Below are 16,046 nucleotides of genomic sequence, written 5' to 3'. Positions count from 1 at the left end.
TACTCGTCAGGGTCTCTCTTTGATCTTCTGTTCTAGTCACTGCTCATACTCTCTCCAAGTGATCATAACCATTTTCATGATTTCACATACCACCTACACACTGATGACTCCTCAAATGTATTTTCAGTCTAGACCTTTTCCCCACCCTTAGGCTCATGTGGCCAATTTGCAGGTGACTCTCTTTGCCTAGAGTTCCTCCAGTTGCTTCACAGTTTACAAGACCAAACCTGAACTTTTATCATTTTTCCTAAGCCAGTTTTTCTGTCTGTATTTTTACCATTTCAGTTAGTAGCACTGTCATCTACCTAGTCCCCTGAGTCAAAAACAAAGGCATTTTTTCCTACTTCGACTTCATTGCCCATTTCCAGTCAATCCGCTGGCTTCTAGGTTATATTTTGATGTTTTGTATGGATTTCCCTGGTCAGTCCCTTTCTTTCTTTTCCACAGCAACTGCTTGGTTCATTTCTTTCATCATCTGATATTAGGACATCCTTCAATGCCTCATTGTGTCCTCCCTCAAATCTGCCCTTCATACGGCCAATAGAGTGAGTGATCTGTGAAATGCAAAAAAAAAAAACCATTTCCCTTTCCTGTATTACACTATTTAGTGTCTCACTCCTCCTTTCATTGCTGATAGCAATATTTCCCAAACTTGGTTTCGTAAATATATGTATGTGCTTTAGAACATTCAATGAGAATTTCTCAATTTTTTTGGTAACTTTTACTGATGATCATTTTACAGATGATAACCTTATTTGTGTTTATGATGGCATTTCTGTCAAAGAATGGCCTAAAATTACTAGTTTAGCTTTAACTGCAGTACCTCTCAGCCCACATCAGAAGATCCTAGTGGTCATAGACATACTTTCAAGGATCTGTGAGATCCAGCTCTACCTATCCATCTATTTATCTCTCTATACAGATACAGGTGTGCTTGAATACCTATAAGTACACATACATATGTAAGTTGTTTATAATAGTTATTTTTTGTATATCAGGTATTCGTGTGGATGTGTATATAATTTTACCAAAGGGGTCTTACATTTTTCAAGTTTGAATTACACTCATTCTACCTATAAATTTTAAGGCCTTTAATATATTTTCTAAGATCTTTTATGATCTGGCTTCTACATATTTCTTTTAGTATCTTGCTTTATATTTTCTGTAAAGGAACATCAAACTGCTTGTGGCTCCTTATATACACAATGCTTTTCTTTTCCTTTTTAAGTCTGTACTTTAGCTCTTATCCCTTTCGTGTATGGAATCTCTTCCTGAATTTCCCTGACTTTTAACTCAGAACTCCCACTTAATGCTTTATAAATTAGTGCTACCATCGCCTCCTCCAGGATGCAGTAATCCAACCAGAGTGTGCTGTTCAGTGGTCCTCCTGTTTCCACAGTGCCCTGAGCAGATCTCTATCTCTGCATACATCTTACTGCCTTGTGGTGACCCGTTGCAATCTCCACCAGACGGTTACCTTCTTCGGGTCTTGTGGGTTTTTTCTCTGTATCTTTCAAGCATGGTACAGAGTTGAACGAGAGATAGTGACCTGAAAATACATGGGGGAATCACCTTTGCTTTCTACCAGAGATCTTTCTTCAGTCAGCTTAAGCAATTCCTTTCATAGTTTTTTCTCTTCGGTTTTTTACACTACTGGTTTTTGAATGTTTAGTATGTTTTTGCATGCTTCGTTTAGTATTTTAAGTTAGAAAAATCTGTCTAGTTTTGTTTTGTTTTTTTGAGGGCGAGAGAATGAGCATGAACAGGGTGGGAGGGGCAGAGGGAGAGGGAGAATCCTAAGAAGGTTGCACGTTCAGTGTGGCTCCCAACACAGGGCTTAATCTCACAATCCTGAGATCACGACCTGAGCTGAAATCAAGAGTCAGACGCTTAACTGACTGAGCCTCCCAGGGTCCCCTGTCTAGTTTTTATATGAAGAAATGTTAGCTACAGAAAAATAACACTTCTGTTCCTTTCTGTTTTAGGCGACCCATCTTCTCAGTTGCAGGCTCAGGAACCCGGAAGTTCTGAAAATACATTAAGTCTGCTGGAAGATTCTGGGTGTGATTTATCAAATGAGCAGAGAAGTGAGCCTTCAGAGATGACCCAGCATCTTGTGGAGAGCTGCACCCCCACACCCTTTCTACCACTGCCCATTGTGAAAAGACATTGTACCACTCAGGAAAATCCTCTGTCTTCCCACATGCAATTCTTGCAACATCTGCTTGAACTGAAGAACTTGACAGAATCAGGGAGTCTGAAAACAGACTTAAGCCACTTTGAAAATGACTTTTCCACAGTATCTGATTCTGTTTTTCAGTTGCTGGATGGCCTTATCACTTTTTACCGTAAACCCAAATTTCCTTTTTCAAGCTTTTGGGCAGAAGCTGTTAATACGTTAGCCAGACTGATCAGTGATTGTAACTTATCTAATCATATTCTTAAAAAGTGTTCCAAGAAGTTGGAAGAATTTGAGAAAACCCTACTACAGGTTATTTTAAGGAGCAACCATATAAATCGAGTAAGTATTAAATCTCTTCTATTCATGAAATGATACGTCAGTCGTTTTGGTGAACATCCGCATTGGGTAATGTTGGTTGCTGTCCGTAGACTCCTGGCTCAGAGTCTCCGGCTAAGACCTCCTTTTGCAGCCCTGTGTCGCCCTCACTCGTTGTCACGTCCCCTCCTCTGGACTCTTGATTGCTACAGCATCCTTCACCACAGAGATGCCTGTGCTTCCAGCTTGTACTTCTCTACTCTGCGTTGTTATCTTCCCTGTTTTTTATTGCTCTTCTTGAATTCTCTGTTTTCCTCTGCCTATGTTTACTTCCTATTGATCAAAAAGTCTCAATATTTTTCAAAAAACCACTAGCATTTAATGGTTTCCCAATCCATTACTTCTCTGGGTGTTAAATTCCTCATGATGGATTACCTGTACTGTATTGAATTTGTTCTTTTTCTGGCATTGACTAGCAGATGCCTGGAGGTCAAAGAATATTTTTCTCTTCTTTTAGAATTTCCATTGTAAGTGGCATAATACCCCATGGACCCTCTGCAGTTGTGGATTAAATGAGTAAATTGGCTGAGGAACACACAACATATGGCTTTATTATGTGTTTTTTTTTCTTATTTATTTAACGTGGCTTAATTAGGTTGACTTGGATTCTTTTTTAACAAGTGACATTGAGGTAACCTGCCGTTGTTTTTTTGTTTGGCTTTTGAGACAGAGTAGATAGTTTTTTTGTATTACTTCCTGTCTTCCTTAGGATCTGACCCTCTGTTTGGGAAACTCCAAATGCATTCACATTTTTTAAAAAATATTTTATTTATTTATTTGAGAGAGAGAATGAGATAGAGCATGAGGGGGGGGAGGGTCAGAAGGAGAAGCAGACTCCCTGCTGAGCAGGGAGCCCGATGCGTGACTCAATCCCGGGACTCCAGGATCATGACCTCAGCCGAAGGCAGTCGCTTAACAAACTGAGCCACCCAGGCACCCTGCATTCACATTTTAATCCTTCTAATTGCCTATTTAAAATACCACAGAGGAGACTAAAAGGTCTATCTGACTTAGTAACTGTATTTCACTGTTTGTCCTCAGTACCATTATCTGACTTTTGTACAGGGAAGCTTTACCTGAATTTTTAAAACTCTAACAAAACTTGAAGCCTAATTTGTTGTACATGCATCTGTTCTCTGTTAACATGTGGTTTGATCGGTATTATAGAAAACTTTACGATTGAGCTTTTGGCAAGTGTGAAAGGTGACTTTTCTGTCTGGCAAACTGAAATGTTTTTTCTACCTGATATGGTCAATCAGGAATTAAATATCAGATTTTTCACAGTAGTATCTGAGGTATATAATCTGTGTCTTCACCATTAATAAATATCTCATATTTAATATTTCTTAATCTTTTCTTTGGCATATTTTTGCTTTCTTTTAAAACTACTTTAAACAGGTTTTATGTTGACTTGGAACCTTTCAGATACTGGCATTTATATTCTTTATCATTTAACAGATGATGCGTATATTTTTTTCAGTCTAGTTTTCCACTTAAGGATTAGAATACCCACAAGTAGCCTTGGGACGTGTATGGAAGGAAGGGAGTATGTAGAAGACGATACAGATAGTACAGGTGGATCTGAAGTATATTTTCTGTACCATTTGCCGTGATGCAAGCTGTTGTCGAATAGTTGGTCAGCAGTGGGTAAATGAGTGAATGAATGGCTTTGATCTTTTCTTGGTGAGGTTATTGTTACGGGTAGAGAAAGTAGAATCATAAAATTGCTCACTGCGTTTACAATTAGGACGATGACTCATGAAAAAGTTTTAATGATATTCTCTCTGGGGATTTTTTTTTTTTTTCTTGCCAGTAAAAGCTTCTTAGATTAAATCATTCCAGCTTTAGTTGTCATTATTACTATCATCATCATCATCTTCCAGTTATGTTCATAAAGCTTCTTTATTAGAAAAAAATGACTGATTGCTCTTTATAAATCTTTTCTCTTTCTTTTTTAGTTTCAAGAAAGAATATATTCTGATGTGCAATATAAGATAGCTTCTATTGCATTTTTTATTGATACTATTTTTGATTGATTAGTACAAAATGCCATAGTTTAGAAAAAAAAATTGCTTCTTTGGAAAAACCTTGTTTCCACGATTGGAATTGTTTAAATTGTATTGCTTAGAAACTCGAGCCCTGCTATTGATTTTGTTAAAGTAAAGTTATATTTGTGCAATGTGATAGGAAAAGTTGTGGTATGAATACTTTCATAGTCTGACAGAAGGATTTCATATGTTTATATTCATCTATAGCCAGGTTTTAAATAAAATATATATCTTTTACATGTTCTTAGTACATTTAGTAGTACAATTATTCTGGCCCCATAGCTTAGTTTTTCTTTAATAATCAATAAGAAGTTGGTATTTTTCATAATCTTGAGGTTATTGTGAATGTCAGTAACGTCAGGGTTGTATATATTCAAGAGATAGGAGGTTGAAATGAGACACCATGGAAAGTGTTTTGAAAAATTCCCTAATTGTAGCTTGGTTGAAATTATTAATAAGTTTGGGGGAGAAATAAGTTTGCGGAAAAAATATATATGATTTGTGATTTTTCAGATTTGGATAAATCCTATTTTTGTACTGTTTTGTGCTATAATATACACTGTATTCAATAACAGATTTTTAGGAATTGTTATCTTAGTGTTATGTCTATATCATATTTTTAGGATAACCATTAATGTGGGACTAGAAGGTATAATCCACAATGACATATTTGACAGGTAGAGAAGATATGTGTCTTGAAACCAGATGGCTTACAGAAGTCTGAACTAGGCTTGCTCTAGGGGTCCTGAGAGGCAGTCTTGACTTTACTTGTCTTCTACTTTCAGGCCCCAGTATGGCATGTTTCCTCTTTCACCTGCGTACTTGCCTTGGGGTCAGGACTGTTTGCCTTTGAGGTATTTAATGCCCTTTGTTTGATGGATAGCCTGACCTTTCCTATATTTCCAGACTTCAAAATGTGTTTATTTCTACAATTAGGCATTTCTTCCACTTATTTTGTCATAGGCCAGGATACTATCATAGAAGTTAAACATCAGAATGGTTATGATTCTACTTAGATTTTGTCATAAATTTTCATTTGTTTTGAAGAGATGGGAAAGATTATATTAAGTTAAATATCAAAATTTATAGTTATCCTTGAGCTTTTAACTTAGCATATGTTGCTAAATCTTAAAGATATACTAGTGAGTTACTTAGAAAACTTTCTCTTCAATTTCTTATTTTTTAAACCATAAAACAACTCTTGGACATATTGTGAAATTAAAAAAAAATTGACTGCCAAGTAGACATTAACGTAGAATCTTGTATGTATGGTAGGCTGAATAATGATCTCTGCTAAAGATGTCCACATCCTCATCCTTGGAATTTGTGAATATTTTATGTTACATGACGGGATGGGGTGGAAAATTAAGGTTGCTGAGTTTGGGATGAGATTAGCCTGGATATCCCCATGGGCCTGATACTCACAAGGGTTTTTGTAAGTGAAAGAGGGAGGCAGGAGAGTCAGTGTCGAAAAATTTGAAGGTGCTGGCTTTAAAGATGGAGGAAGGGGCCATGAGCCAAGAAATGCAGGTTGGAAAACACAAGGAAATGGATTCTTCTTGAGATCCTCCTTAAGGAATGCAGGCCTGGCAACACCAGTGAGACACACTTTAGACTTCTGATGGCTAGAACTGCGACTGAATAAATTTGTGTTGCATTAAGCCACTGAGAGTATGGTAGTTTGATATAGCAGCAACAGGAAAAAATACACTATGCTTAATATTTTTATAGTGTTTTCACATCTGTTATGACATTATATATTTATACAACAACTCTAACAAATGGCATGGTTGCCATTTGTTAGATACGAAAAATGAGGCTCAAGAGAGATTTGCCCCAAGCCAGCAAGCTAGTTAGCACTGGGAACACTAGTACCTAGTGTTAGAGTTGAATGTGGCGCTGCTTTCTCTCCTCAAAAACCTCAAATTTGGTAAAACTGACCCAGATTCTAGGCTCTGTGCAGATACTGCTTGTCTGACCCCCCAGCCGTGGTCTGTGTGTTCACCCCTTCCTGTCTGGATTTCTGCAGTGACTTCCTTCCAGGTTGCTGACTCATCTGGTCCCCCTCTAACCCATCCTCCTCACCACTGTCAGCGTGATCCTTAAACAATGACAAAGACGGCACAAATTGGGAAATTATTTTTTTTTAAATCACCCTTAAAAAAATGTCAAAGATCCTTTAGGGGCTCCTCATGGACTTATAAAAAAGCACACATTCTCTTGATGGGCATTGAGCAATGTATGGAATTGTTAAATCACTATATTGTACACCTGAAACTCATGTGACACTCATGTGTCAGCTACACTAGAATTAAAAAAGAAAGAGAGAGAGAAGAAAGAACGGGGGGGGGGAGGGAGGGAAGCAGGCACGCCCACGAGGCCCTTCTCTGCCTGGCTCCTGTCCCCCCGGTTCAACATCATCTTTCTGTATTCCCTCCTAACCCCTCTTCACTCCAGACAGAGTTATTTGTAGTTTCAAGTACGTTCTCTTCTCTTCCTAGTACCTGTCAGTCCCTTAGCCCAGGACACCCTTCTTCCATCTGGCTAGTTCTACCTATCCTTACAAATTGCGCTCTAGGATTAGCTCCTCAAAGAAGCCTTCCCTCCCACCCTGCTTCCATAACTGTCTTTTCCTTTTGCTGATTAAATAGCCCTCATATAAATTCACCACAGTGCACATATCACTGTACAGTAGCTACTGACTTGTTTTCCTCGTCCACTAGAATCCATATTTGTGGCCATATGCCATGCCTTACTCAGTTTAGATCCTCAGGGCTCAACATGGTACCAGCAATGGGTTGGGGGCATCTCATTATAGCCTGGTGAGGGTGGACGTCTGGGCTCCCACTTGACCTTTGCTCATGGGGGTGGGAGGGCACAGCTTTTTTTCTATGGTGTTTGGCTGTTATCTCTGAAAGCTTTCCATCTTGCTAGGCTGCCTCTTTTCTTTCCTTTGGCTTATGTTGTTATTTTTGTTCTGTCCATGCCCATTGGCATTTCTAGGTTGTTGGCTTTTTTAGCTCCAAATCTGGGATATATGAGGCACAAGGAAAACCAGGGAACTTACCACTTTGTCCTTCCTTTGTCTTCAGGTCCATAGCTGGTCTGTCTGTCAGTCTTCTTAGGTTTGATTTATAGATAATGCCCAGGATTTTTAGTTGTACTTAGTGAGAGGAATGGAGATCAGTAACTCCACTTCCCAGAAGTGGAAACCTATGAACGTATTTTTAAAAATCAAATAATATTTCATACTTACAACAAAGAGCTAGCTCTGCTGCACACCAGCTCCTTAGTACCACCCCTCAGAGACCAGCACGACCGGATCTTAATTCCTGTTCTGCCACCATTCACAACTGTGTTTTTAAATAAAAGGTTACACTGCTATTTCTCAGTCTTTTCTTTCCTATTTATTTACTTATTTATTTATTTAAATTTTTTATTTTAGGTAGGCTCCATACCCACTGTGGGGCTCAGACTCACGACCCTGAGATCAAGTGTTAGACTCTCTACCAACTGAGCCAGCCAGGCACTCCCGTTATTTTCCTTTTTATCTGTTCACTTTGTATCATGGGAGATAAAAATGTATGTCTTATATAGCTGCCCTTCTCTACCTACTCTCCAAACATAAGTTTTAGTTAAAACAGTATTACATATTTATACTATTATAAGTAATTTTATTAGCATGGAGACATATAATACACAATGATTTTCCTTTTGTACAACTTTTTTTCTAAAGATAATTGCTCAGAATTATTTTTTTTTCCTATTTGCTTAGTTTTCTACGTACCCATGATTGATTTTTCTTTCAATCACTGTGATGGTTGTAAACATCCTCTCAGTGTGGCCAAACAAATTAAACCATTTATCAGTTCCATCCTTTTTCAAAGAAATCCCTCCTGAAGCCCTCCATCTTCCTGTTGTAATCTGGGCTCATGCTCCCTGTGTTTGCTGCTCAGCATTACTCCAGGGACTCCTTTTCCTTTAATCACCACCTGGGAATTCCCTCTGCTGTTTTCTGGTGTCCTATCTCATAGTCCCTGGATTTCATATATTCCTTTTCTTGGTTTATAACTTCACTTGGTGATGCACATTCTTTATGAGCTAACTTAGAATGGGTTTGTGGGTTATAAACTAATTTTAAAATATTTGTTTACTTAAAATATTTTATTCCAACTTTAAACTTTATTGATGAATTAGGATATATTTCTAGGTTGGAAATCATTTTTCCATTTTATTTAAGACATTTTTCTTTTCTTTTCTTTTTTAAAGATTTTATTTATTTGACAGAGAGCCACAGCGAGAGAGGGAACACAAGCAGGGGGAGTGGGAGAGAGAGAAGCAGGCTTCCTGCCGAGCAGAGAGCCCAATGTGGGGCTCAATCCCAGGACCCTGGGATCATGACCTGAGCCGAAGGCAGACACTTAACGACTGAGCCACCCAGGTGCCCCAAGACATTTTTCTACTAACTTCTAGGTTCCAATGTTGCTAATGAGAATTCCAGTGCAATTGTGGTTTTAATTCCTTGAATGTGATTTAGTCCCCACCTTCCTGTACCCCCCAGAAGTACTTAGCCTCTCTCTGATTCCCATTGTTTTGTAGTTACAGGATGGTGTACCTGGATTTGGATATTTATTTATTTATTTATTTATTTATTTATTTATTTATTTATTTATTTATTTGAGAGAGAGAATGAGATAGAGAGCATGAGAGGGGAAAGGGTCAGAGGGAGAAGCAGACTTCCCGCCGAGCAGGGAGCCCGATGTGGGACTCGATCCCGGGACTCCAGGATCATGACCTGAGCCGAAGACAGTCGCTTAACCAGCTGAGCCACCCAGGCGCCCTGGATTTGGATCTTTTAACATTCCTTTTCTTGAGTCATTGGTGGGTTCTGGAGTCTGGGATTTCATCCTTTGGTTCTGAATTTTTTGTTTTGTTTGTCTTGTATAGTTCTGTCTTCTCTCTTCCCTTTTCCTAGAACACTTCTTAGTCTGCTCTCCCAATTTTTTTTCCCCTCTTTTCTGGTACCATTTATTATTTTTATTTATTTTTTTTTCTGAGAGATTTCCTTAACTTTTTCTTCAAACCAACTATTGAGCTTTTTATTTCTGCAGAAATATTTTTAGTTTCTATGAGTTCTTATTCTCTTGATTGTTCCTTTATACAGTTCCCAGTTCTTGTTTTATATCAATAAGATATACAATGTTTATATTTGTTATCTGCTTTGCCTCTGATTTCCCCATCTCAGTTGATCACCATTTTTCATTTTCAAGGCTTTTTGGTGCCTTGAGTGGGTAAGACGTAAGGCCACCTAACAAAGAAGTTGTCGGGGTGTGCTTAGTGGTATGCAAGCTGCTTGGGAAGAGGCTCTGAGGCAGGAGGAAGCCCGGAGAGCCCTGGAACTGCCACAGGTTTGGTTTGGGAAGGAGTAGAATTTAGCAGTGAAGGAGCCAAACTGATGGAGAAGGGCCAGGTCATGAAGGTTCTTGTGTGTTTTGTTAAATACTTGAGTGTCTTAAAGTATACAATGTAAAATTGCAGGCATAATTTTGTATGTAGAAACCTGTGTTCTTTTTCCTAGGAAGGTGCTTATAGTTTATATATGATCCTGAAAGGATGTTGTGATCCTCAAAAGTAACATCTGGGAAATCATTTGGACTGGTTGGCACATCCTGCCCACATTAATCCTTTCTTCTCATCCGAATTCTACCCAGTTTTCAAAACATGGCTCAAATCTCACTTTACTTTTAAATTATTTATCAAACTGATCCTGAAACGGGCTCCTCTTCTGAACTGCTGGTGCTGATTATTGTCTACATTATTCACTTTTCAATTTGCCACATGCTGTCTTATTTCCGCTTACCTAGCTTGGAAATTTGACTTTTTGAATGTTTTCATCACAGAGATTAATAGCTTAAGTTAGAACCCCCAACTTTTATTTACTAACAGTGACCTGAGACAAGTTAATTCACTTCAAGTTCCACATGTAAAGATGGAGATAATAAATATGATTATCTCCTAGGGCTGTTGGAGATTTTCCATGGGCAAGTGCAAATGAAGTGCTTGGCCTAATATTCGGTATTATATAAGTGGCTAATAAATGTTTCTTGTGACTTGTCTCCTTGAGGAAGGGCTGAATCTTATTTTCTCCACTATTGCTAGTATAATGCCGAGCTCATATTGGAAGCAAAATGAGGTTTTTTCTGAATTGAAAATACAATGAAAGTAAACGACAAGTTATGGTTCATTTGCGCCCATACCTTTAAATACCATCTTCTGACTTTTGGTCAAATTTGTGTGTATAGAACCTTCCTTAGCAGCAGCTCTGTCTTATTGGCACTTTAAGAGCATTCCTGGAGCACTTCTGTGTACCAGGTAGCTGGTACCATCTTGTGATGTCACTAACTATCCATCCACACTTAACAGCTTCCCACTGACTGATGAGCTGAGTAGGAACCCTGGCCTTTTTTTCTTTCTATGTTAATTGTAGAATATCTGTATGTTAACTATTTGAGCATCATTGATTCACCTACCCTTTGCACCAGTCCCTTCCTGTAGAGCTGGGTTGTGCTGCATCTCTCATCTTGTCATTGATTTTGTAGGATTTTGTAGTTGACACGTCCCTCTTAGACTGCCATTTTTGCTCAGCTCACCAGTGATGTGGCCTTCAGGAAGCATAGTGGTAAATCTGAAGATACAGTTCATGAAATTAAATGTCTTGTTTCAACAGTGTGTACCTCTTAGTTGTATTTTAAAGCTCAGTTCATGCCATAATTATATCAACCAGTAGAACAAATTAACTTTTAATTTAATTCTGTTTAGGTAGCAACATTTATTACTGATTTCTCTGCTGTGAGTTAAGACATCATTTTAGTAATGACATAGGCTTTTGCTCCTGTGCTGACTTTTCCAAAGATCCTTACGTTCTGCTGCTTTTGTTTTTGTCATAGGTGTTCATCAGTTTCTTGCGGTTTGCCTCAAGGATTTTTAAGGCTACTCACGGTGTGTTTTGTTTTAGGATATTCCCGGGGAAATAAAAGTGGAATTGAAGGTTAAGGCTTCATGCTCCATTTCATTTTTGTGCAGAGCTGTATTTAAATAAAAAAAAAAAGAGTGAAAGAAAAATCTGGGCTAATAATCCTGCAGTTGTAGTTTAATTTAATAAGCATTTACTGAAACAAGTTGTACCATAAACTCAGATCTTAATACTTATTTTGATCACTGTATCAGTGTATAAATCAAACATTCTTTGGATTTTCAGAAAAGTGTTTGACTTTCAGTACATATACAGAGAAAGGAAGAATAGACAGAGCTGAACCTGGTTCAGATTACTTTCAAGGTATATTGGACATGCCAAAATCTCCTCCTGAGATCATTAACAGCAGTCTACCTTCATATTATACTTTGTAGTTTGTAAAGCACTTTCACCTGGAGTTTTTTACTGGTTCTGACAACAACTCTGTGTCCTGGTTGTTATTGCTACTTTGGGTTTATAGATGAAAAAATTGAGGGCAGGCAGGTTAAAAGATTCCCTGAAAGTACTTAATTAACCAGCCATGGAAGACCTGGGTCTCAAACCTATGTGCATGACCACAGATTCTTCCCTCATTCTACTATATTTCATTTCCATCTTTTTTTTTTAAAGATTTTATTTATTTGACAGAGACACAGTGAGAGAGGGAACAGAAGCAGGGGGAGTGGGAGAGGGAGAAGCAGGCTTCTCGCAGAGCAGGGAGCCTGATGTGGGGCTCGATCCCAGGACCCCAGGATCATGACCTGAGCCGAAGGCAGACACTTAACGACTGAGCCACGCAGGCGCCCCTATTTCATTTCCATCTTAACTAAAAAAAAATTCCATACACTTTTGTCCCAAATGCAAAAGAAATGAATTGACTTCCATTTATGGGTTAAAAAATATTAGAAATCAAGACCTTACCGATATTTCTCATGATTTTATGAGAATATTTATAGTTTGCTTGGGTAAGTTACTGCATTTTCTTTTTGTGCAGAGATTTATGTTTACAGAAAGCATAAAAGGGGGAAAAAAAAGCACCGCTGTGTATTATAGGATCACCTGTTCCTTGTTTTCTTTATTGGCTATAAATAATAAATCTGTTGAAAACTTTATAATTGCATATAGAATCTAGTTTCTAATTGAATATAAACTATGTGGTTTTGCTTGTGTCTACATAAAAATAAAAATGTTTTCTCTGCTTTAACAATATTGTGAAATACATTTTACATTTTCTAGAAGCTTTATAAATGGGATTTTGAAGCTTTCATTTTTTAGTTCAGTTTTTCCATTGAGTTCAGAATCTGCTTAGAGTAACCCCCTCCCCTCTCTGCCCATAGTTATCAGTAGTTATAAGAGTTGGGAAAACTTAAATCATAGCTATCAGATGTGAGGCCTGGAAAAATCCAGCATTTCTGAGAACATGAAATTGCCTCTCATTTATTTATAGATGTAATGGTTTTAAAGTAGAACATTTTGAGCATACAAAGATTAACCATTAACCCACTTACTTGTTTTTTTCCATGGGACTTGTTTCCAGGGCTCGGTCTCTAAATTGAAACCTGGGGCTCCTTTCCATGTGCTGGGTACCATCATAGATGCTGGATATGGTCTGGTAGATGAATGACGTGAGTCCCTGTCAAAGGGGACTCATAATCCAGATCACCATTGAGTAAATGGACAGGTAATGTAAACTGACATCACAGAAAACCGAAATGAACAGGGTACAATGGGAGAGAATAAAAGAGAAGACCTAATGTAGATTGGTGAGACTTGGCAGGTTTCATGGAGGAAGTAGCTTTAAAACGGAAGGAGTGGGAGTTTAGAGTAAGGACTTTCAAGACAGTGGTCATCCCGTGTTGCCGAGACAGGACGAATCTGAGTAATGTTTTGAAGAGAGGCAGTGTGCTCAGGTTGTGAGCATGAAGGACAGAGAGCTGCATAATGCATAGAAAAATACAGACTGTGGTGGATCTGTAGATTGCCCGCTGTGTGAATTTCTTAGGGCTGCTGAAACAAAGTACCACAAACTTGGTTGCTTTTAAAACAACAGAAATTTATGCCCTCACAGTTCTGGTGGCCACCTCTGAAGGAAAGGTGTTGACTTGGCCCCACTCCTCCAGAGATGCTGGGGGAGAAGGGGCTCCCTACCTCTTAAGAGTTTCGGGTGGCTGTTGGCATCTTGGCTTGTGGCTGTGGCTGTTTCTTCCTCACACTCCCTTTCCCACTGTGTGTCTAATCTCCCTCTGCCTCCTTCTTCTAAGGATTTATATGAGGGCATGTAGGGACTACGTAAACAACCCAGCATCATGTATTCATTTCAAGGTCCTTATCTTACTGGCCTCTGCAGAGACCCCTTTTCTAAGTAAGATGGTGACATTCAGAGGTTCCCCAGGACTTGATGTGGATATCTTTGGGGGACTATTTTCCAGCCTACCATACCTACACAGCATTCATTTTCACTCTTACTCTTTGATTTTATTAAAATATCTATCCCTTTCAGAAAACAATGAAATAAAATACCTATCCCTTTCTCCACACAGGTCATGCATGTACCCTTCTGACCCCTGGGCCTAAGGATAATTCTAATCTCCTCTCCCATGCCAGGAGTAGGCTCCTAGGCATGTCAGATCAATGTGGCACCAGGAGAAGCCTCCTCTGGGCTTCTGGAAAAGTTTCTCCTCAGATTCCCAAAGGCAGTTCTCTGTCTTTTCTTCTGGCTACAGTCTCGGGAAGGCGTAAAGCTAGAACTCTTACAGTCATCTTGCTGCCATCTGAAGGGCAAATATAAAGGAGAATAAAGCCTAGAGAATCACAATAAATCCGAGCCAGAGCCAGGTTAAGGCAACCCTGCAGCCCACTCAATCTCTGCATTTTCAATCAGAGGAGTCAGTGCATTTTGTTAGCATTTCAGGTGGTTTGAGTTGGGGTTTCTGCAACTTGTAGCTCAAATCATCTTTTGGATAGGCCATGGTAAGGGGCGTGGATTTTATTTGATATATAATGGGGAGTCATTGATTTAGGTTTCAGAACCTCACTTTGGATACCATTGGGATAATTGATTAGAGAGACAAGAGGTGGAATTAGAGAAGTCATTGAAGCCATGTAGTAGTTTAGTGAGTGTGGACTGTGGTTTAAACTAGGGTGGTAGAAGTAGAAATGAAATGGATATCCAGATTTGAAATATATACTGGAGAAAAAAATATAAATATATACTGGAAGATCCCTCATTAAAGTTGATAGATTGAGACAGACATCTGATTTGGCTCCCACCATCATTAAAATAATAGTAAAGGACTTGTTTTTAAAAGGCATAGACATATGGGGAAAACTGAGAGACCAAACAACAGCAACAAAATACTGCAAACTAGAAAGCTCTGGGACAATTGGTAAATGCCTTATCAGATCCAAGAAAACAGAATCATAAAGGAACAGTTAAGAAAGCTATTAACCAACCCAACCTACACAGTAGAATCTATCAAAAACTCAGAAATTAGGTCTCCTTGTTGCTTCCAGAAGAGGGAAAGGAGGCCAGGTACTGGAGGATAAGGAAGATTGGTCAGAAGTACTCAGAGCCCTGGATCCCCTCTCCTACCTCGAATAGCAAGGTCACAACGGAAAAAGACTGGGGATTTATTTTTTTGGAAATATTTTTAAAAAAGGTATTTAATTGGAGAAATTACACAGAGTTGAGGGTAAAGGTACTATATTTTTTTAAAAGTGGGGACTAAGTGAACATATGTGTACAGTTGTTGATACTTTCCCCTCTTTCTCCCTCTAACTGGCTGCAGACACTGGCAGCAAAACCTTTAACTCTCAGCAGACAGGAAGTCTTCTCTGGGAAAATTGAATTTCCCAAGAGGAAAAACATGAACATACTGATATCAGAGGTTCTCTAAAGGAAACAAAGCATCCAGATCCCCTACACTGCACCTTAACGCTAAGTCCTACCGACAAACCAACAGCTTTCACATAGCTTTCAGTCCTTGGTTTTACAGTGCAGGATTAGCCGATTTCTGAGGAAGGCATCTAATATGAGGGTTAGATCTTGGAAACAATTTGGTGGAACCAGAGAGCAAGCAGAGACGCAAGACTGAAATATATATATTTAATTTATATATTTATATGTATATATAAAATATATTTATATATTATATATTATATATATCTATATATTACAAATTTATATATAAGTACATATTCTATATGTATATTTGTGAATACACACATGTAAATATTCTCATCAGGAAGATAAGAGCATGTTTTGCAACCATGACAAAAGAAAATGGCGCTTTAAAATCAAATTTTCAGGGAATAAAAAATACTGTTTTAAAATTTAGAATATGATAGTGAAAACATAAATGAAGCTTTGGAAGCTTAGGTAGGAAAATCTTCCAGTAAGTAGAGAAAACAGAAAATATGAGAGCAAAGA

At 38.4% G+C, this 16,046-nt stretch overlaps 1 protein-coding gene across 1 annotated transcript in view; it reads left to right on the top strand.

The window, feature by feature from the left end:
* The window catches only part of MEI4 (meiotic double-stranded break formation protein 4), a 196,850-nt gene that overhangs the window by 25,754 nt on the left and 155,050 nt on the right, over positions 1-16,046 (top strand). Inside the window, exon 2 of the mRNA XM_028108085.2 lies at positions 1,986-2,521. Within this exon, the coding sequence (XP_027963886.1) occupies positions 1,986-2,521 (536 nt within the window). The remainder of the gene's footprint in view (positions 1-1,985; positions 2,522-16,046) is intronic.

The sequence above is a fragment of the Eumetopias jubatus genome, unplaced genomic scaffold (genome assembly GCF_037043125.1).
Source record: "Eumetopias jubatus isolate StellerSeaLion01/CBP00866 unplaced genomic scaffold, mEumJub1_p1.0 scaffold_6, whole genome shotgun sequence".
Taxonomy (NCBI): domain Eukaryota; kingdom Metazoa; phylum Chordata; class Mammalia; order Carnivora; family Otariidae; genus Eumetopias; species Eumetopias jubatus.
The sequence above is the reverse complement of the archived record's forward strand: the minus strand, read 5'-3'. Positions and strand labels throughout refer to the sequence as shown.